The sequence below is a fragment of the Gossypium hirsutum genome, chromosome A09, assembly GCF_007990345.1.
Source record: "Gossypium hirsutum isolate 1008001.06 chromosome A09, Gossypium_hirsutum_v2.1, whole genome shotgun sequence".
NCBI lineage: Eukaryota > Viridiplantae > Streptophyta > Magnoliopsida > Malvales > Malvaceae > Gossypium > Gossypium hirsutum.
This window is the reverse complement of record NC_053432.1, coordinates 69510457-69533434: the sequence shown is the minus strand read 5'-3', so window position 1 is coordinate 69533434 and position 22978 is coordinate 69510457. Positions and strand designations below refer to the sequence as shown.

General features: G+C 33.4%; 1 protein-coding gene across 1 annotated transcript; it reads right to left on the bottom strand.

The window, feature by feature from the left end:
• Nucleotides 1-2: 2 nt before the first annotated feature.
• On the bottom strand, nucleotides 3-7202 carry LOC107890087 (prostatic spermine-binding protein-like). Its single transcript, XM_016814600.1, has 2 exons — nucleotides 6878-7202; nucleotides 3-220 (listed from the first exon to the last, which is right to left on the bottom strand). Exons 1-2 carry the CDS (start codon nucleotides 7200-7202, stop codon nucleotides 3-5), a joined length of 543 nt encoding a protein of 180 aa, XP_016670089.1.
• Between the last annotated feature and the right edge of the window lie 15776 nt (nucleotides 7203-22978).

The window sequence follows — 22978 nt, the reverse complement described above, 5'->3', positions numbered from 1 at the left end:
AGCTAGAGTTCCCCAGAGTCTTCCAAGGAAGCAGAGGAAACACCCTGGTTGGTGGTGCCAAAGTCCCAGACAACAGCACCAAAATCATTGACAAGATGAAGGGCTTCGTTAGAGAGTAGACGGAGGGAACCATCAGAGTCAATGGTGGTGCCATCTCCAACAATCCAAATAGGAACCCCACGTGCATACGTGATGGAAGCGAGGAAAGAGTTGGAGGAAGCTAAGGAAATGAAGGAAAAAAAGAAAATGGAAATGGAAGAGCACCATGATTAAGGTAGGGATGAGGGGGAGATGGAGGAGCATAAGCCCTAGATGGGCAATATTTTTGAAAAGTGATTTTGAAAAGTGATATTGAAAAGTGTTTTTGAAAAGTTTGGTTTAAAATTTGGGTGTTTGGTATTATTATCAAAAAGTATTTTTGAGAAATAAAATGTTCATTTTAGACATGATTTTGTAATGTAATAAATATGCATTTAAATAATGTTTAAATTAGTTAATATTATGATATTTTAGCAACAGTATAAAACATAATTTATTATAACTTATTGTTAATATGTTAATATATAATATTAATTTTAAATAATTCTAAGTAATAAATATTAATTATTTATTAAATTTAATTAGAATATATAAATTATATTTAAATATTTAAGGTAAATTACAAAAATAGTCACTTTTGTTTGCATCAAGTTACATTTTAGTCTCTTATGTTTGAAATGTTACGTTTTAGTCACTTATGTTATTATTTTGTTATGAAGTGATCACTCTTCCGTTAAGTTCTGTTATCTCCCTAAAGGTAATCCTACATGGCAGTCCAACTAGATTTTATAGTCAATGAAAGTTGGTAATATTGTAAACTTATTTTTAATACTTCACTTTATAACAAGCAAACACCCGGAACAAGAAAGTCTGTAACACCCTAAACCTGGCTGACGTTATGGCTGAATCTGGTAATGTCACATGATAGGGTGTTTGAAAACTATGTTGATGTGATAAAACCCTTTTCCGTTTAATGTTTTTCTTTATCTCTTATTAGTTCTAAAGGAAATCGTTTTACTTATTTAAAATATTTGCTTTAAAATGTTTCTTGTTGCGGAAGCTTTTAAAACAAAACAGTTTAAGTAATCGTGAGTTTAGAAAATACGTTAGCTTTTTGAAAACCAAACTTCCTACGACTAGAAGTTATAATTTCAAAAAATAAAATAAAAACCAAATTTAAGCAAAAGTCCCAAGAGTTCTCAAATTACATCCCAATAATAATAAAACCATAAAACATAAATTAAAAGAACGTAAAGTCTAAAAACTGTGGTCACCGTTGAGTCCTCCGCCCCATCGATCCATCTAGATCTGGGGATTACCTGTGCACATTTAAACAAAAGGGTGAGTTTACATAAACTCAGTGTATAATCTGACAGAAAAACAAACAATAGCAAATCACAGTGCACAGTTAAAACAATCCTGGGCCTAAGTATTTTTCAGTATCAGTAACAGTTTAGGCCGTAGCCCATCTCAGTACAGTATCAAATATGTAGTAGGGCCTTAGCCCATCACAGTATCAATCACTGTCATGCAGTATTTAGTAACAAAGTCATACCTGTAACACCCCAAACCCGGCCTGGAAGTTTGGCTCGAACTTGGCGTGTCACATTGAAGTGTTTTTCGAAAACCATGTTTCCATTAAAAACCCTTCTTAATAATTAAAAACTTATACCCTTTTTAAACCTTGTTAGAAAACCTCAGCTGAATAACATTCTTAACAACTTTGTAAAAATCTTGGTAGTTGCGAAAACTTACTTTAAAAACAATTGCGGTTACGTGATGTTTTGAATAACAGTAGTTGCTTTAGAAAATCGTGTTCTAATACTAGCAATTATAAGAACAATAAATAAAATTCCAAATTTGAAATCCAGAAAATTACAACGGCTTTACTACAACCCACATAAAATAATTTAAAGGTAATAATCAAAACTGTAGCATAAATAGTGTGTGTGGCTTCCTCTGAGCCCCTAGCAACCCCGATCCATCTAAGGCTGGAAATTACCTGAAAGGTTAATAAACGGGGTGAGTTTACGAAAACTCAGTGTGAAATCCCTTACTATAAAAAGGAACAGTCAGTCATCTAAAAGAATTAAAAGTCTGGCCCCAGCCTTACTTACAATTTCAGTACCAATCAGGTCTTAGCCCATTACAACAGACAGTACCAGATAGACCTTAGCCCATTACAGAATAAGAAACATTATCAGAATTGGAACCAAAATGAGAATCAGAATCAGAATCAGTAACAGAATCAGAATCAAAATCAATATTAGTAACAGAATCAGAATCAGAATCAGAATCAGAATTAGGTGACAGAATCAGAATCAGAATCAGTAACAGAATCAGAATCAGAATTAGTATTAGTAACAGAATCAGAATCAGAATCAGAATTAGGTGACAGAATCAGAATCAGAATGTGAATGTAATCCCAACCCAATCCAGCCGTATACACCCTCGTACCAACCTTACACCATGTGGGGAGACAACTCGACCCACCCATCCGCTACACACCATAAAATTTGCAGCATGGCTGCTAGAACAGATATCGTGACAGAGTCACCAAATACAGATATTGTGGCAGAGCCACCAGAATCAGATAATGTGGCAAAGCCACCTAACAGAATACGTGGCACAAAGCCATAGATAATTGTAATAACTTCGGCACATAGCCATTAGTGACGGTAATATAACTGGCGCACAGCCTTCGGTAAATATGATCGACACAGAGTCGTCAGCAAATATGTTAGGCACATAGCTACAGGTAAATACGTTTGGCACGAAGCCATACTCAAGATGGCACAAAGCCATATTTAGGTTGGTACAAAGCCATTAATAACGGGTCTATAATCGGCACGAAGCCCACAACAACGGCACACAGCCTTCGGTAACGTGATCGGCGCTCAGCCATCGATCGGTCAACAGATATTGTGACAGAGTCACCAGATACAGATATTGTGGCAGAGCCACCAGAACAGATATTTGTGGCATAGCCACCAGAACGCTTCCTCCGTACAAAATCCCAACCCATGCAACATGTCATGTATGCAGAATGTCATGCCCATATTTGAATCAAACAATCACAGTCAAGTCATTCATATCACCAACATATATTCACAATCAAATCTGTCAACCACACAGTCCAAGTCAGTCACTTGCCCACAAGGGCAAAACAGTCATTTAACACCTTAGGGGCAAAATGGTAATTTTACCCCACAAAGGTATCTCGGTAATTCTACCCTACAGGGGTATTTTGGTATTTCTACCTTACAAGGGTATTCGATAATTCTACCCTACAGGGGTATTTTGGTAATTCTATCCTATAAGGGTATTTCAGTAATTCTACCCTATAGGGGTATTTCAGAAATTCTACCCTACAGGGGTATTTCAGTAATTTCACAATCAAGTGTAAAACGGTAATTCTGTAAATTAAGGGTAAAACGATAATTTTGTAAACTGAAGGTAAACCAGTAATTCTGTAAATTAAGGGTAAAATGGTAATTTTACAAATTGAGGGTAAAACGGTAATTCTGTAAGTCGAGGGTAAAATAGTAATTCTGTAAACTGAGGGTAAAACGGTAATTCTGTAAATCGAGGGTAAAACAGTAATTCTGTAAACTGAGGGTAAAACGGTAATTCTATAAATCAAGGGTAAAACGGTAATTTTACAAATCGAGGGTAAAACGGTAATTCTATAAATCGAGGGTAAAATAGTAATTCTGTAAACTAAGGGTAAAATAGTAATTCTGTAAATCGAGGGTAAAACGGTAATTCTGTAAACTGAAGGTAAAACGGTAATTCTGTAAATCGAGGATAAAATGGTAATTTTAAAAATTGAGGGTAAAACGGTAATTCTGTAAATCGAGGGTAAAACGGTAATTCTGTAAATCGGGAGTACTTTGGTAATTTTACAAGTCAAGGGCATTTCAGTAATTGGTAAACTAAAGTATTCTAAACATGGATAACAATACAAATGGGCCTAAAGCCTATTCTCGGCCCAAATGGGCCCACACGCTCGTGTGGCCCTTTTAGCCCAAACCTAGCCACAGATATGCGATTCACCTAGCCTAGTCCAATATTTACTACACAATCAAACAACTTATCCAATTGGGCCCGTAGGCCCCTTTCGGCCCATCGCGGCCCGAAGTAGCCATCCAACAACAAGAGTAGTGATAAATACACACTTGATTGGAGATTGGAGTTAATCCACGCTCCGAGCACTCTTAGCCGACGCCCAACCCAAACGAGCACGCCATAAAGCGAAAGGGATCAGCCAAGAAAGGTACCTTTACTCTCCTCATGGTTCTCTCAATTTAAAGCCAGCTTCCCATCCACTCTTATGTTAGCTTCCCGATGTGGGATCCCTCCAACATCAGAGTTTAAATTCAACACCAACTCTTGTCGCCCCCTGTTAGCAAAATAAATGCTCTTTGCTTGCCATGGGATTCGAACTCATGCCTCCCCTCAAATGCTCCACATGCCACTTGCCACTAAGCCATAAGGTTTTTTGTGCCACAATTTCTCCAACAATATTCTTAAGGCCTACCTACTACACCCAGGGTTTAATTCACCTTAAACCAATTTTTTTGCTAGAGTCCAGGTTTAAACCCAGCACTTCTCCAACACTTCTCAACACACTTAACCACTAAAACAAGCCTCCATTAACGAAATTTGCATGCACAACAGAATATTATAAGCTGCCTTCAACCGCTCCCATGCTCAAGGCCCAAAACTTCTAAGCCCAAATTCAGGGTGTTACAATACCCAACCAGTATCTACACACCATCTCCGTTTAACCCTACACTCCATGCGGGGATTAAATCAACCCACCCATCCCTACACTCTAGGTAGTACCGAATGCGGCACAAAACAGTAATTTGCAATTGAGCTGCCAGTATATTAGGCTTAAGAGCCTTTCAGTACACTTCCTTCACATATAATCACCCACCCTAATGCAATGCAATGCAACATAAGATGGAATGACATGCTATCACAGATCTAACAGATACATATACCGTTTAGTTTACATGTTCATAACATGCTCAGTGCATAATTCAAATAGTCAATTTCACAGTCAACTTGGGTGACTCATTCAACCTTAGCAATCAATTCAGAGAAAATGGGCTCATACGCCCATGTGGCTTGCACACCTGTGTAGCGTCGACAGTGGGTTTTTCGGCTTTCGCTGAAATATTGTTTTCTACGTAATCGAGTACACACTTAGTTTCAATTAAAGTTGAACCGATCCCCGAGCCTTTCTGAACCTATATTCGACCAATTTCCACTCAATTAATCATTTAACAATTGAACTATAACCGAACCCGAAACCAGAATACTCAACCATAGAGCGATTAGAACTTACCCCAACACTTTGACTCGATTCATTACGAAACAATACAACGAGAGCCTTACTCCACATGATACGCTACTATCATAACCTAGAATTTTAGACTCAAAAAAAATGAAAACAATCATCTAAGAACGATACCAACCAATATACTACTTACCACTTATTAGCGATTTACGTCGCAAAGGAAAAAGAAACGGAAAGAAAGCAAAAAGGGAGGGGAATTTCAAAGGAATTTCAACAGCAAGTGGGAAAGAGAAAACGACAGAGAAAGAAAAGAAAAATAATAAAAAGGAAAAAGCATTAGTTTTTCTCTGAAGAGAGAATTTAAAAAACTGATTTACTCAAACACACTACCCACATTATCACAACCACCCACTATTCAGTTATCCACTGCAACCCAATCCTTTAATTTTCTCTCTCAACTCCCACTACGCATCCACCACTCAGAATCCCTTTCAGCACAACTCTTGCCAAACTCAAAACAAAAATACTACTCATTGCCATCGCAAAAAATCGAACACAAGACCTCCAACACAGCAACACTTCACTTAACCACTAGACCAGTAAGCCCATTCTGATAATTTTTGCAAACAATTAAGAAAAAGCTTATTGAACAAGAGTGAGGCTTAACTTAGAAAATTTTCAAAATTTTCCAAAAGCATGGCTTGAACTTGGAACCTCCCACATACACTCAGAACACTTAACCACTAAAGCAGATAAATATTTGTGTCAAAACACCACAGAATCAAAAACAAAAATTTTAGGGCTTTACAAAATCCAAAATTCGCCCTCAACGTTTACACATTTTTTATGTAAGTCCTTATACAATTTACATTCGTAACCTGGAAGACGTATGAGTATATCTATTAATACATACTTCATCCGGCTAAATTATCTGTTAATAGAAAATCAAATGCATAATTTAGCCGGATAAAGTATGTATTAACAGATAAACTTAAAATCTAGTTGGACTGCCACGTAGGATTACGTTAGGGAGATAACAGAACTTAACGAAAAAGTGATCACTTCGTAACAAAATAATAACATAAGTGACTAAAATGTAACATTTCAAACATAAGTGACTAAAATGTAAGTTGAGGCAAATAAAAGTGACTATTTTTGTAGTTTACCCAATATTTAAATATAATCATTAAATATTTGTAATTAGATATTGACACAATTGTATTATTTTAAAAATGATTTTTTTATTTTTAATTAATGATTTTAACACATTTGTATTATTTTATTTTAAAATATAATTTGAATATATAACTCATACTAGATATTAACATAACATAGAAAACATAAACCTAACAAATTAAAATATTATATATATAAGGATTAAAGTTTCAAAAAGGGATAATATTTATATACCAAATATAAATACTAAAAATTTTACAATAACATTTACAATTTAAAGTGAATTCATTAAACTAGAAGCTATAGCATCTCTTGTTAATTCCATTACAAAACCACTTGAATTGTTTGATTCACCGTCATCATTACCATCATCATCGTCATCATCGTTATCATCATTATCACTTTCTATACCATGCGCATTTTCTGAATCAATAATATTCTCATATGCCCTATTAATATCTTCGTATTCCATAAAATCTGCATCGTCATCATCGTTATCATCATTATCATCGTCATCATCGTTATCATCATTATCACTTTCTTGACCATGCGCATTTTCTGAATCAATAATATTCTCATATGCCCTATTAATATCTTCGTATTCCATAAAATCTGCATCATTTCGACCGACATGTTTTCGAATAAAATTGTGTATCGTCACTATAGCAACAACGATCATCGTTTGCTTTTCAAAACTATAACTTGGAATATCCTTTAAAATGGCCCATTTTTTTTTTCAAAACACCAAAAGTTTGTTCAATCACACAATGTAATGATGAATGTGAATAATTGAATATCTCTTCTTTACAAGATACCGGTCTACCTCTACGGAAGTCAGGTAAATGATATCGTTGACCTCTGTATGGTCCAAGATAACCTTTCATTTGAGGATATCCAGAATAAAAAAGATAATATTTTCCTACATGTCATAATATAACAAACAATTAATTCAAGAATTTTTATTTATAAAAATTATCAATTAAGAACTTATACTTTATTATTTAAAAAACAAATAAATAAATGAAATATCTAACCATTTAGTGGGTGAGCAAATTTGTATTTTGGATCTCGAATTGCATCAAGAAATATTCTAGTGTCATGTCCCGGTCCTTCCCATCCAGCCATTACAAAGGTGAAACACATATTAAAATTACACACTGCCATAACATTTTGAGTCGGGATACATTTTCTTCAAATATAGGGAATTTGTTCATTTGGTGGAAGAATAACGACAATATGAGTACCATCAATTGCACCTATGCAATCCTAAACAAATAATTATATTAGTCTCGTGCATATTTTTAGTCGACCAAAAATATTAAAATATAATAATATAAAATTAAATTTTAACCTTAAAATGCTGCATATATCTAGAATCAAAAAGGATCTTGGGATGCAATTAAATCAATGGCCATCCTTGATACTTTCTCAAGCACAATTGCAAAGTATCGACTTATTGTTGACCTAGACCTTTGAAATCTTTCTCGACATTGGGAAACTTTTACACCGGTGCCCAAGATGTATAAAAAAATTCTCAACATTTCACTAGAAGATATGTTTCTTGAAGTTTGAAAGCTGTATCTTGTCTCTAAAACTTTCAACAAACTTGTGAATACAATTTTAGACATCCTAAAATTAATCATACAACATGATTTGTAACCATCAAAGATCTCTCAGATCCATGTCTCACCTGACTGTTTTGAGTCCATGCATAGTTGCTTCAATATATACTTCTCGTAATATAATTGCACGGAAGAATATGCAACAACAAATAATTGGTTAAAACATTCCATGCTTTGTAAAATCTCTTTCTTTTCCCTTTCATCATCACTTTCATCACTGCTGGAATTCTCAAATATACTCATCACTTGTGAATAAATTTTATATCCAAAATCATATATAAACAACTATTGATAAAACTAATTTAGTATAAATAAGTAGAACATAAATTTAATATCCAAAAATCAAACATAAACAATTATTGATAAAACTAGCCCTAAGCATAAATAATTAGACCATAAATTCAACATCCAAAGACCAAACATAAACAACTATTAATAAAACTAGATTACACATAAATAAGTAGAATATAAATTCAATATCTAAAAACCAAACATAAACTGCCATTGATAAAACTAGATTACACATAAATAAGTAGAACAAAAATTCAATATCCAAAAACCAAACATAAATAACTATTGATAAAACTAGTTTAGCATTGTTGTTTAGTCACATAGTAGATATCTCTGAACCCTAGAAGATTGAAAAATTTTCAACTATCCTTCATTTCCGTCTTAAGCCACAAAGCTCTAATCTTGGGATTAATTGAAAAAACCATAATTCGTTTGTCCTTATTGAGTAATAATTTAAGTGAGAAAAAGTATAGCGGGCTAGCTTCTAGAACTTGTTCTGACATGCTATCAAGCACTTTGACTGCTTGTAGAATACCATATGGATCCATAACAGGAGTCAAACTAGATGTAGCTTGACTCATATTGTCAGCTGCAATGCATAATTTTTCTATTTGATTGGACAATATTGCAGCCCCTCCAATTTGATTTGAGGATTTCTTCTTCCAGTTTTAAAATGTGAACTTGATATCTCAGGTGTTTTTCTTTTTTGACCGTTCCCATCAATGTGAAAATCATTTGAAATCTGAACATCATTTAAAATGTGAATATCATTTCTCACATTTTCTTCCTCATTTTCTTCAGGTATTTCATTGTTAACATCCTCAAAAAAAATCACTACGGAGTGTACCAGACGAAGGTGCCCATGCTTTATCACTTGTTGCAACTATCCCTATGAACATTTGGTCCAACTTCCCTTCACATTCAGGATCGATGCCTGATGTTCTAAATTTTTTAGCTTCAAGCACAACCTACATATAAAATGATAGTTTAACAGTAATTATCAATAACCTCATAAATAAGAAAAAAACAAAAATATTCAAAATTATTAATGTAACTTTAGCCTACTCTCCCACCAATCATCCGATGCATCAACGATTTTTTTTAGGGCATTAAGTTTCTTCGCCTTTAAGTTTCTTCCAAGCCTTCCATTCTTTTTTTAGGGCATCCCACCTATTTTTAAGTTGTCTTTGTGAATAAGCCTTGCCTGTTTCTTTCTCAAAGTTGGTTATTATTTTCAACCATCCATCTTTTGTGAAATCAGTACCAGGCCTATTGCCTTTCAATATCTCTTTAATACAAATATCACAAAATATTTCTGTCAATCTCTTATCCCACATTGCTTTGACTTTTTCACCACTAACTTCAACTGCTGAAGTACTCATCTATTGTGTATACGAACATATTCAATTTAGCCAGTAAAGCAATCAAGAAACTCAAATGTCACATAAGTATATTTTTTTACATGTGTATCAAAATCAAGATAGGATTCTAAGGTTTTTTTCTCAATCAAAATCAACTTTCCAAGACCGGAATAATAACCAAGAAAGAGAACACAACTAATAATAGTATCAAACCCAATTAAAAAGTCAATATGAACAATATTTTATCAATTATTATTTTAAAAAATATAATAAAGGTAAAGAAATGCTAGAGATGATGTGCATAATCTTTAGTATCTCAGCTTTTAGGGTATAAAATTATGCAGAAAATAAAATGCTAAAATTTTCTAACTAAGGGAACCAACAGTTGGATTTTACCAATATTTCCACCAAAATAAAAAGTACTAATTAAAGAAGTAGCCATTTGCAAGATGCCTTTTTGAAATGAAACAGATCAATTACTTTGTGAGGATCACTTCTAGCAAACATGCCTAGCATAAAAAAAATGAAAATCCACTCAGACTTTCCAATCTATCTTTTGCGATAAGCAACAGAGGGTGCTGAATTTTTTTTTTAAAAGTTTACTTCTTTGCTTTGAAGAACCTATTCTTGATTCCTTCATTAAATTTCACTAAATCAATGCACTCATCTTCAATATAATCACAGCTCAAGAATAGGAGACAACAACCATGCTATGATAAATTGACTAGAATTTATCCAGTGTTGTTACCTAAGAATTTTAGGAACATGCCAGTTGATTATTTAGCATCAAATAGGAGTAAGGAAATCCTATCTTCTCACTATTAAGTGGATAATCTTACAAAAATACTTAAAGAGGAAGTCTTAATTTTAGCAATCATAGGTGTCTGGAGATTGAACCAGACTGAAGAAAAATTTAGAATCAGAAAACTAATTGATACAAACATGATAAATCAACTTATGGAAAGGATAATGCCCGATGAATCTATCAAACACGAAAGAATGAAATGAAGAAACGTAATAAGCTCACAAACTTGGGATTTACTTTGTCAAGTCCAAGAACCAAGGGTACAAGTAAAAGAGAAAAGCTGAAAAAAATGTGAAAGAACTTCTTTTATTTCATAATTATTTCATAAAATCAAACAATCAGAAAATAACTAAAAACTAAAGCATAATGAACAATTAGAGAGAAGAAGAAGAAGAAAAGATAAACTCACCAGTGGAGAAGAGGAACAAAGAACCAGAGGAAAAGTAAGGTTTAGACAAAAGAGAAAATGGGAAAAAAAAATGGGCATTCTAACGTTTATTTGAAAGAAGAAAAAGTAAGGTTAAAAAGGTAAATATCAGCCAAAAGCACTTTTGGCTGAGAAAAAGTTAAAAATTTCTGCTTTTTCATCTATGAAAAAACACTTATTTTAAGTTAATTTTTTTTTTAAAATAATGTCTGTTCCTTAATGCTTTTAAGGGAAAAACACTTTTTATTGCAAAAGCTCATCTGAGAAGCAAAGGAGAACGTGGCCTAAGGAGATTGTGGTGGATGAAGCAACAAAAAGGAAATTGAGAGGTAAAAGAATAAAAAGCAAGTGAGCCTACTAATAAAGAGGTGTTGGGTATTAGCTCTTTGTTATATTAAATGTTAATAATGATAAAAGATTGTATGTGAAAAATCTTTTCAGAAAAAATTACGGGTAGAGGATGAGAAATTTACTAATGTTAAAAATTGAATGATACAAGAGTAGTTTCTACTATATCTATTTAAAGTTTAAAAAGCTCTATTCTAATCAATTTTAGATAGAAAAAGTATAATTTTATATGAATTCTAATTGTGCAGCATGGTTCGTACTTGCAATCCTAGTACAAATCCCTTTATTTTACTACTTTTATTTCTTTAATAAATAATGAGATTTGGGTCATACAAATCTCATACTCTTTTTTATTGGTGTGGACAAAGGAGATAAAAATGGAAACAAAAGAAGATGAAGAGGGCAACAACCAAGAAGGGAATAGAAGTGGGAACAAAAGAGCTGTCTTTTTTATGTTCTAACTAGTATGTAACTAATGCCCTGCATTAGGTGATTGGTTGTTTTTTTTTAATTTAATTTAATTGTGAAAGTATTTTGAATTTGTTAGAATTAAGTGACCCAAATTCTTATTTAAATAAAATACGATGGAAAATAAAATAAAAGTAAAATCCAAATAGAACTAGACTTCTTTTATTTTATTTTAGAATAAGGTTTTTAAACCTTATTAAAATCCATCTATTTTATATTGATTAGGATAAGGTGTTTCAATCCTACTAGAATATGGCTTTGCAAGCCTATAAATAGACATAGTCTATTCCTCTTGTATTTGATTCAAATTTTCGACATAGTGAATTTTCTTCTCCTCTGCCCGTGGTTTTTTCCCGAAAGGGTTTCCACGTAAAATTTGTGTGTTCTTTATTTTATTTTTCACAAATTGGTATCTGAGCTTCCGGTTTATTCATCTCGATCACGGTAATGGCATCTTTGAAGTATGAAATTTTGCTGTTGGATCACAACACCAGATTTGCGTTGTGGCAAATTAAGATGCAAGCAGTTCTTGTACAGATGGATCTGGAGGATGCCCTGCAAGGGATAGATAAGATGCCTTCGACATTAACAGATGAAGAGAAGAAGCGTAAGGATCGAAAGGCATTAACACAATTACATCTGCATTTGTCCAACGAAATTTTGCAGGATGTGATGAAAGAGAAAACTGCCGCTGCATTATGAAAGAGGCTAGAACAAATATGTATGTCGAAAACTCTAACAAGCAAGTTGCATATGAAGCAGCGTCTTTATGCTCATCGTTTAGAGGAAGGTGCGTCTGTACATGAACACTTAACAGTGTTTAAAGAAATTCTCTCAAACTTGGAGGCCATGGAGGTTCAGTATGATAAGGAAGATCTAGGGTTGATTCTACTTTGTTCGTTGCCCCCGTCTTATTCAACCTTTAGAGACACGATTTTATATAGCCGCGAGTCTCTCACAGTTGATGAGGTTTATGATTCTCTAACCTCGTATGATAAGATGAAGCATCTTGTGGTTAAACCCGACTCTCAGGAAGAGGGTCTCATTGTTCGTGGGAGACAAGATCGGAATGCTGATGATGATCGTGGTAGGACACAGGAACGGAATCCTCGTGGTAAATCTAAGGGTAGATCGAAGTCTTCAAACAGAGGTAAAACTTGTAACTTCTGCAAGAAGAAAGGGCACATTAAATCTGAGTGCTATAAGCTACAAAATAAGATTAAAAGGGAGGCTGCGAATCAAAAGGGAAAACAACCAGAAAATTTCGGTGAAGCTGATGTTGTAGATGACTACTGGAAGAGGGTCTCATTGTTCGTGGGAGACAAGATCGGAATGCTGATGATGATCGTGGTAGGACACAGGAACGGAATCCTCATGGTAAATCTAAGGGTAGATCGAAGTCTTCAAACAGAGGTAAAACTTGTAACTTCTGCAAGAAGAAAGGGCACATTAAATCTGAGTGCTATAAGCTACAAAATAAGATTAAAAGGGAGGCTGCGAATCAAAAGGGAAAACAACCAGAAAATTCCGGTGAAGCTAATGTTGTAGATGACTACTGCGATGGTGAACTTGTAGTCACTTCTGTCAATGATTCTAAAGTAAGTGAGGAGTGGATACTTGATTCAGGCTGCACCTTCCACATGAGTCCCAATCGGGATTGGTTTACAACTTACGAAACAGTATCTGAAGGTGTTGTTTTGATGGGAAATAATGCTTCGTGTAAAATCGTAGGTGTTGGAACAATTAAAGTTAAGATGTTTGATAGAGTTGTCAGAACACTTAGTGAGGTGCGGCATGTTCCAGAATTGAAAAGAAATTTAATTTCGTTGAGTACTCTTGATTCAAAAGGGTACACATACACAGTTGAAAATGGGGTTTTAAAGATTTCCAAAGGGTCCCTTGTTGTGATGAAAGGGCAGAGAAATATTGTCAAGTTATATGTTTTATAGGGTTCTACTGTTACTGGTGATGCAGCTATCGCTTCCTCTTCCTTGTCAGATGATGATATTACTAAACTTTGGCATATGCGCCTAGGGCATATGAGTGAGAATGGCATGGCAGAATTAAGCAAAAGATGACTTCTTAATGGACAAGGAATTTGCAAACTAAATTTCTGTGAGCACTGTGTTTTTGGGAAGCAAAAGAGAGTTCGATTCACTAGAGGAATCCATAACACGAAGGGAACGTTGGAGTATATTCATTCTGATCTGTGGGGCCATCCAGAGTGCCTTCGAGAGGTGGAGCTAATTATATGCTAACCTTTATTGATGATTTTTCCAGAAAAGTTTGGGCGTTTTTCCTGAAGCAGAAAAGTGATGTGTTTTTCGCATTTAAGTCTTGGAAAATTATGATTGAAAAACAGAAGGGAAAACAGATAAAATACCTCTGCACAGACAATGGCTTAGAGTTTTGTTCTGATGAGTTTAATAGATTATGCAAGTCAGAAGGGATCATGTTCGTCATACTCCACAGCAAAACGGCGTTGCAGAACGAATGAACAGAACGATCATGGAGAAGGTTCGATGTATGTTGTCAAATGCCAACTTACCGAAGGCATTTTGGGCAGAAGCGGCCTCTACTGCATGTTTTTTTATCAACCGATCTCCATCCGTTGCCATTGAGAAAAAGACTCCACAAGAGGTATGGTCTGGTAATCCTGCTAATTATTCTGATTTAAAGATTTTTGGGTGTCCTGCGTATGCTCATGTTGATAATGGAAAATTGGAACCGAGATCTATTAAATGCATTTTTCTTGGTTATAAAGCTGGTGTAAAAGGGTATAAGTTATGGTGTCTTGAAAATAGAAAAGTTGTGATTAGCAGAGATGTTGTTTTTGATGAAACTGCTATACTACCTAACTTATCTCTTAAAGAATCTTCCAATAAAGAAAATCAAAAGCAGGTGGAGCATCAGATTAATACAGAGTCAACTCCTCAAGCCAGAACAAAAATTGAGAATAGAGTTGCTTCTTCACCACAATACTCTATCGCCAAAAACAGAACTAGAAGAGAAATTAAACCTTCAAAGAAGTATGCAGAGGTTGATCTAGTTGCTTTTAAATGTGGCTGAAGATATAGATGCGAATCAAGAGCCATCTAATTATTCTGAGGCGGTTAGCTGTGAAGACTCAGAAAAGTGGATGTTTGCTATGCAAGAAGAGATGGAATCACTCCACAAAAACAAAACATGAGACCTTGTGAAACTTCCTAAAGGTAAAAAGGTTGTTCGTTGTAAATGGGTGTTTAAAAAGAAATAAGGGACTCTAGGAGTTGAAGAACCCAGATATAAAGCAAGGCTTGTTGCAAAGGGTTACATTCAAATTCCAAGAGTGGACTTCACAGATGTGTTCTCTCCAGTTGTTAAGTATAGTTTGATTCGAGTTTTGCTTGGTATTGTGGCCATGCATGATTTGGAGCTTGATCAGTTAGATGTAAAAACTGTATTTTTGCATGAAGAACTTGAGGAAGATATTTATATGCAACAACCAGAGGATTTTATAGTCTCAGAAAAAGAGGACTATGTTTGCTTGCTGAGAAAGTCCCTTTACGGTTTGAAACAGTCACCAAGACAGTGGTACAAGAGGTTTGATTCCTTTATGACTTCTTATGATTTCAAAAGAAGTAGTTTAGACAGTTGTATTTACTTTAAGAAAAACAGTGATGGTTCTTTTGTGTATCTACTTCTTTATGTTGATGACATGTTGATAGCAGTAAAAGATAAATGAAAGATAAGAAAGGTTAAAGCCCAACTAAGTGAAAAATTTGAGATGAAAGATTTAGGACCAGCAAAGAAGATACTTGGTATGGAGATTCTCAGAGATAGAAAAGCAAGTAAATTGTACCTAAGTTAGAAGGGGTACATTGAGAAAGTTCTTTGCAGGTTCAATATGCAGAGTGCTAAGCCTGTTAGTACTCCTTTAGCAGCCCATTTCAGACTTTCATCGGCCTTGTCTCCTCAATCAGATGATGAGATTGAGTACATGTCACATGTTCCATACTCTAGTGCAGTGGGATCTCTCATGTATGCTATAGTTTGTTCACGTCCAGATTTATCATATGCAGTTAGTGCAGTTAGCAGATATATGGCAAATCCCGGTAAAGAACATTGGAAAGTAGTTCAGTGGATTTTAAGATACTTATGAGGCACTACTAATGTTTGCTTACAGTTTGGAAGAACTAAAGATGGAGTTATAGGGTATGTTGATGCTGATTTTGCTGGAGACCTTGATAGAAGAAGATCTCTCACAGGTTACGTCTTTACAATTGGAGGTTGTGCAATTAGTTGGAAAGCCACTTTGCAAACTACAGTCGCTTTGTCTACCACTGAAGCTGAGTACATGGCGATTACTGAGGCTTGTAAAGAAGCTATTTGGTTGAAGGGACTATTTAGTGAACTCAATAAAGACCTTCAAATCAGCACAGTATTTTGTGACAGTCAGCGTGCCATCTTTCTTACAAAAGATCAAATGTTTCATGAGAGAACAAAACACATTGATATTCAGTATCATTTTGTTCGTGATATTATTGCTCGTGGTGATATTGTTGTGAGCAAAATTAGTACTCACGAAAATCTTGCAGATATGATGACTAAGTCACTTCCTATAACCAAGTTTGAGCATTGCTTAGACTTGGTTGGTGTTCATTGTTGAAGTTAAACCCTTAAGGAGTTTTATGGAAGAGGTGGAGAACTTGTTTATTGAAAGTTCGCGATGAAGAACTTGTTCATTGAGAATTTGTGTCAAGGTGGAGATTGTTAGAATTAAGTGACCCAAATTCTTATTTAAATAAAATATGATGGAAAATAAAATAAAAGTAAAATCCATATAGAACTAGACTTCTTTTATTTTATTTTCGAATAAAGTTTTTAAACCTTATTAAACTCCATCTATTTTATATTGATTAGGATAAGGTGTTTCAATCCTACTAGAATATGGCTTTGCAAGCCTATAAATAGACATAGTCTATTCCTCTTGTATTTGATTCAAATTTTTCGACATAATGAATTTTCTTCTCCTCTACCCGTGGTTTTTTCCCGAAAGGGTTTCCACGTAAAATTTGTGTGTTCTTTATTTTATTTATTTTATTTTATTTTATTTTTCACAGAATGTTTATAAGTTAATATAATATTTAGAACTATTCATAATTCATCTCAATCTTTAAATAGAAGGACAAACATGCTTTAATACGCTTGAACTTAAATCTTTTTATACAACAATAATACTAAAACCAATCGAGTTAAAACTCAATTGACTATTTGTTGTTTTTTTATGGAACCGGCTAGAATTATCATTTATTGTGTGAAAGTAAACAGGTCAAAATCTAAAACAAACTAGAAATTGAAAAACAAAATGCCTAAAAAACAAAAGTTACTCCAACCTAATAAATGAGCTCTCTTAGCATTGAAAAGACAAAACAATGAATGCCCAAGATCCCATTCCCAAAATCATCTCCTTTCCAAGGAAACAATTGCACTTCTTTTTAGAAACTGATCAGTCAACCAGAAGCCCTGTAAGTAAAAGTATCATTTCACTCTCTTCTGATCCCTTTACAACCCTCCATCTTCCTTTAAGAAATGACAACCAAACAGTAGCAAGCTTGGGTTGACCTACCACACCTTAGAAACCTGGGGTTCATCTCTTGAATGTACCTCCCGGTGATCATTTTCCACCACATCCACTGCAAAATTCAGCACTTGTAATACCCTGAAAATTTTTACAGTAAGATATTATCCTTGATATAGTAAAATAAGGAAATAAAGTGACAAAAAGGGAAATCTTGAGTTATGTCAATATTGAGAAGTATATTATGATATATTAATTCAAGAAAGGACTAAATTGTAAAAGTGAGAAAAGTTTTGTTGCACAAGAGTAAATATTCATAATTTGAGGGGTTAAAGTGTAAATATGAAAAAGTTGAAGGACAAATAGTGTAAATAATTTAAGAGTGGAATGATCTAGAAACTAAGGAAAATTGATGAATTAGGACCAAATTGAATAGATGAAGAATTATGAGGGACTAAATTGTAATTTTACCAAATTAAATGATGACTCAATGATGAAATTTTAAAAGATAAAGAAGGGAAAAATGGTCAATTGGAAGAGAGAGAAATCTAGAAAGTAATAATGATGCTAGAGATATTTTGATATTTTATAATTATTTAATTAGATAAATATTATTTTATTAATACTTTAATAAGATATTTTATTATTATTTTATTAGTATATAAAGAAATAAAGATGAGAAATTCTCATCCATATTTTCCCATGCACTAACGTGAGAGAAAGAGAGGAAGAAAGAAAGTTTTGCTTTCTTTACAATTTAGTCCTTTTACCAAAAATTCACCATTTTCACCCAAAAATCAAATGAATTTCCATAGCTACCAAGAGAAAAAAATGTTAAGGAGAGCATGGGGAGTTAGAATATCAAGTTGGATTCAAGAAATAGAAGCTGAAGGAGAGAGAAAATCAAGTTAAAGATTAGTATCAATAGAACAAGGTAAGTATATCAAGATTTCAATATGTTTTTAAGTTTGTTATTATTGACAAAGCATGGAAATAATGTTATAGTAGAGTTTTCTTACATAAGGTCCTATGTTTTTGATATGTTAGTGAACAGAAAATAAGAGAAAGTGATGAGAAATGGTGTAGAAAAAGAAAATAAGGGTGTTATAACATGGTAATTAATAGCTTGCACAAAAACAGTTTGGACAGCAGCAGTAAACTAACTTTGAAAAATCACCATAAATTGTAGAAATCGAATTAGTAGATGAAAAAAATATGGAATTAAAGCTTATTGAGTATAGTTTCTCATAGAAGAAATAGTGTAAGCAATGAATTTGTAAATTTTGAGATATAATTAATTTTGTGAGACAAGGTCAGAATGAATTCGGGTTCCCCTGTTCTGACTTTGAAAAATCATAAAAAATTGAATAAAAATAATTAGGGGCTTAAATTTATATTTATAAAATTCTGAATGAGTCTATTTTTAAGAGAAACAAACAAAAACATCATTTGAATCCTGTATAAGGAGATAATTAATTTTTGGTGAAGAGGGGTCAGAACTATCAGACAGCAAAATAGGGGTAACTTTAAAGAATAAACTGTACTATTGGCTAAACCAAAAATTCTGAAATTTTTATGGTAAGAATATATATGAGTCTTATCGGATATTAATTTGGAGTTCTATAGATCCAGATATAAATAATTTAGTGACTATGATGCAGATAGACAGCTTGAATATTCATAAAAGTAAATAATAAAAATTATGGATAATGTTACTTACAAGTGTGTTATCTACATTAAGGATGTGGAATGGAGAGGAGGAGGAGGAAAAATATGTATGAATATTCATCTAGCATGGCTAATTTGCATATTTTAGGCTCAGGGACTAAATTGAATAAAAGTAAAACTTTATGGGCAATTTTGTAAACATGTCAGAAATGACCAAATTGCATGAAATGGACTATTTTATTATTTAAATTACAAAATTGAATGAAATTATTAATTTAGTTCAAGATCGGGGAAAACATGTTTTAGGGATTAAATTGAAAAATGTTGAAATTATGAAAAATTCTGATATTTTATAGAATTCATGGATTGTTATCAATATATATGAGAATAATAGCTGGAAATAAGGATTAAATTGCAAGAATTTTATTTTCCTGACCCTAAGGATGAAATCATCATTAATTAAAAGTTTAGGGGCAAAATGGTAATTTTGCCTAGAGCATTAATTAAATGCATTAGAATATGAAATGAATGAAAATGATGATCAAATTTATTTATAAAGATCCGGACGACTCAAATATGAGATTTGATCGTGGAAAAGAAAAGATATCAGATTAATGAAATTATAAACACAAGCAAGCAATGAGGTAAGTTCGTGTAACTTGAATTATATTCTTAAATGCTTGAGATTGTATGTTATTTATGTGAATATGATTTGAATGTTCATTGTATGAAAATTTATCAAACATTGATAAATTTGATAAAAGGAAAAGAAATCCCGGTTGAATGAAAGGAAAATTCGATGGATCTCTGAAAAGGAATTGACGGTAAAAAGGATCTAGCCCGGACGGGTGATCCTATCCTGATATAGCCCTCTCGAAGAATATGTGTAAAACAGATTTAGCCCGGAAGGGTAATCCGAATTAGGGTCTGAATTTAGCCTAGACTGGTAATTCAGATCCAAGCTCATTAGAGTAATTGTCGTTGCAGGGGATTTAGCCTGGACTGGTAATCCCGGCAATACTCTATGAGTTTATATACAGGGGATTTAGTCTGGACTGGTAATCCCACTGTAAGGATGAGGTTCGCGGGAGTGTGCTCTCTGATATAAAATGTGTAAGACCATGGTTGAAAGATACCATGGCAACCTGTGTGTAAGACCATGGTTGAAAGATACCATGGCAACTTGATATGAAATGTGTAAGACCATGGTTGAAAGATACCATGGCAACATGTGTGTAAGACCATGGTTGAAAGATACCATGGCAACCTAATATGAAATGTGTAAGACCATGGTTGTAAGACCATGGTTGAAAGATACCATGGCAACGTGACATGAAAAGAATAAGACCATGGTTGAAAGATACCATGGCAACATGACAGAAAATGAGTAAGACCATAGTTGAAAGACACTATGGCATCACGTCAAAGATAAATAAGACCGTGGATGGGAGACGCTATAACATCTGTTGAACAATTGATATTCAGGTAAAATGTATCAGATGACGAATGGTTATATGAAATGGTTATGTGAAATGTTTACAAGAACTGGTCATATGGAAATATATGTACAAAAGCGTTGTATGAAATAATTATGAAAATGGATAAACGAAATAAGTATAAGTACATGGAATATAATTTATGTTAAGTTTGATATAAGCTATTACCAGAATAAATATACATAAAATATATGGAAATGATGAAGCATAAAATATTGATATAATGAAATGAATGATATATGCTTGTGAAGAAACGATAAGAGCATGATATGTTTCATGACATGTACATATATGATTATCTTTGATATGTTGATACAATGAAATTATGTAATTGAGAAAATTATTAAACTCAAGTGCGACATGTCGAAAAAATAGATATATCAATGTTGAATTTATATGAGATATGTGCAAGTATACTAACAATGTTGTTGTTTGATGCTTATACAAGTGCCAAACTGTTGATTGAATGGTAATATATTTATTTTATATGATGCGTTGAATCGTAAGTATTTTAATTTTTTTTAGTGATCTGCAAATGGTAGTAATGCTCCGAAACCCTGTTCTGGCAGCGGATACGGGTTAGGGGTGTTACAGCACTCCTCTAAGCAGATAAGTATTCCACTCCCTCCTTAATCTTTCCGTAGCCAAAAGATGCGCCACACATTTTCTAAAGTTTAAACACATGGATTTTGAATCTTCAATATATGCACTGATAATTGATTCGTCTCTTCTGTTTGTCTGAAGCTTCTTGACCACCGTGAGGGCATCAACTTCAATCACAACTAGGGGTGAGTATTTGATCGAGTAAACAAATTTTGAGTTAGTTGAGTTGATGAATCCTATTTCAACAACCGAACTCAATTTGAATTTTTTTTGAATTGGATCGAATCGAGTCAAAAAATTTCGAGTCAAGTCGAGTCAAGTTAATGAATTCTATTATCTATACTCAATGTTTGGTTTACATGAACTGATAATTTAACTAGCAAATGAAGTATAAAATTATTTAACAACATAAGCAATATAATGATTTTGCCTTTTAACTTAATGAGTAAACAATTATCAAAACAACGTAGTTTTGCATTTTAACTTAATGGTTTTGACTTTTAACTTTAGAAAAGGTAAACATTTATCAAAATGGCGTAGTTTTCTCTTTTCTTATTCGGATTTTCGGATAACTTGAATTGTGTAATTCATATTCAAGTTAAACCGAAAAACTTAATTTTTTTATTCGAGTTGATCCAAATAACTTGATTAACTCAAATAACTTGAACTATTTAATTCAAAATTTAAAAATTTTATCGAATTTTTTGAATCAACTCAGATTTTACTCACCTTTAATCACAAACCTCCCAAACCTACTCGAGCCCCAAATCTAAGTCCAAATGAACTTGCCGGAGACGTGCAAGGGTTTCCGCGGCAAACACAATAGGTATGTAACTGTTAATAATTGTTGTTGACCCAAAGACATCACCTCTTCGATTTCTTATGAAAATCCTAGGGAATGTTGTTGGAAAGCCGCATTATAGTTAATTTTTTATTGAGGAGTTTTCTGGAGGCCTCCATCTTTCCGATTCAACCCCGTAAATAATTTCTCTTTTGGAGCATGCTATTGATTGTTTTTAAATATGAGAAACTTGTAAATATAATATTTTATATAAATAATAAAAATTGTTGATATAATTGTTTTTTTTGGAATGAGATATATTATTAAATACAATATAATATTTTAAGGTATGCCCTGAAATGGTCAACGGCCGGTCAGCAGCATATCATCCTCAAGCACAACTTGGAGGTTCATCAAATGTGCAAATCTGATTGAAGCCCCCATAACACACTTAGGCAATCTTATAAACCCCGAATTCATTACAAATGCAATCAAGTGAAATCTGCAAGAGTATGATGACACAAAATCAAGTCATTTTGCCACTCGTAACTAAAAGCAGAGCTGCATATACACGCATATGTATACGACTTTAGTTCTCCTCTACTCCATACAATCGAAGCTAGCATACGAAAGGATCTAAAACTCTCGCATTGTAGCTGAGAAGTCATTTTGCATAGAAACTTTTACACATAATTTGAATTGGAAAACCAAAAATACATGCTATGTCAATTACCATTATTGCATAAATGAATCAATTTTTGGTGAAAAAAACCGAATAAATTATATAATCATGACCTTTTAAGGCAATTTCATTAAAAAAATGGTTAGGGCAAGTATTGTGAGGCCAAACTGAGGATTCAACAACCATAGAAGATTTGTGGGATTGGCGAATTTGATTTTTATGACGTATTATATTGTTTCAATATCATTATATTCCAGTAATTCAAGAAAAACAAGTTGAAATAAGTACATAAACAAGATCTAAAAAGTTTAAGATTACTCAATAAATTAATGTTTCAACTTTT

Bases quoted from the DNA above. Each gene is read 5' to 3' on its own strand.
- LOC107890087 (XM_016814600.1), bottom strand. From the start codon at position 7,202: ATGATCGTTGTTGCTATAGTGACGATACACAATTTTATTCGAAAACAT. The intron at 221-6,877 runs GTGAATCAAACA...TCATTTCCTTAG, and splicing joins TGATGATGGTAATGATGACG to CTTCCTCCAACTCTTTCCTC.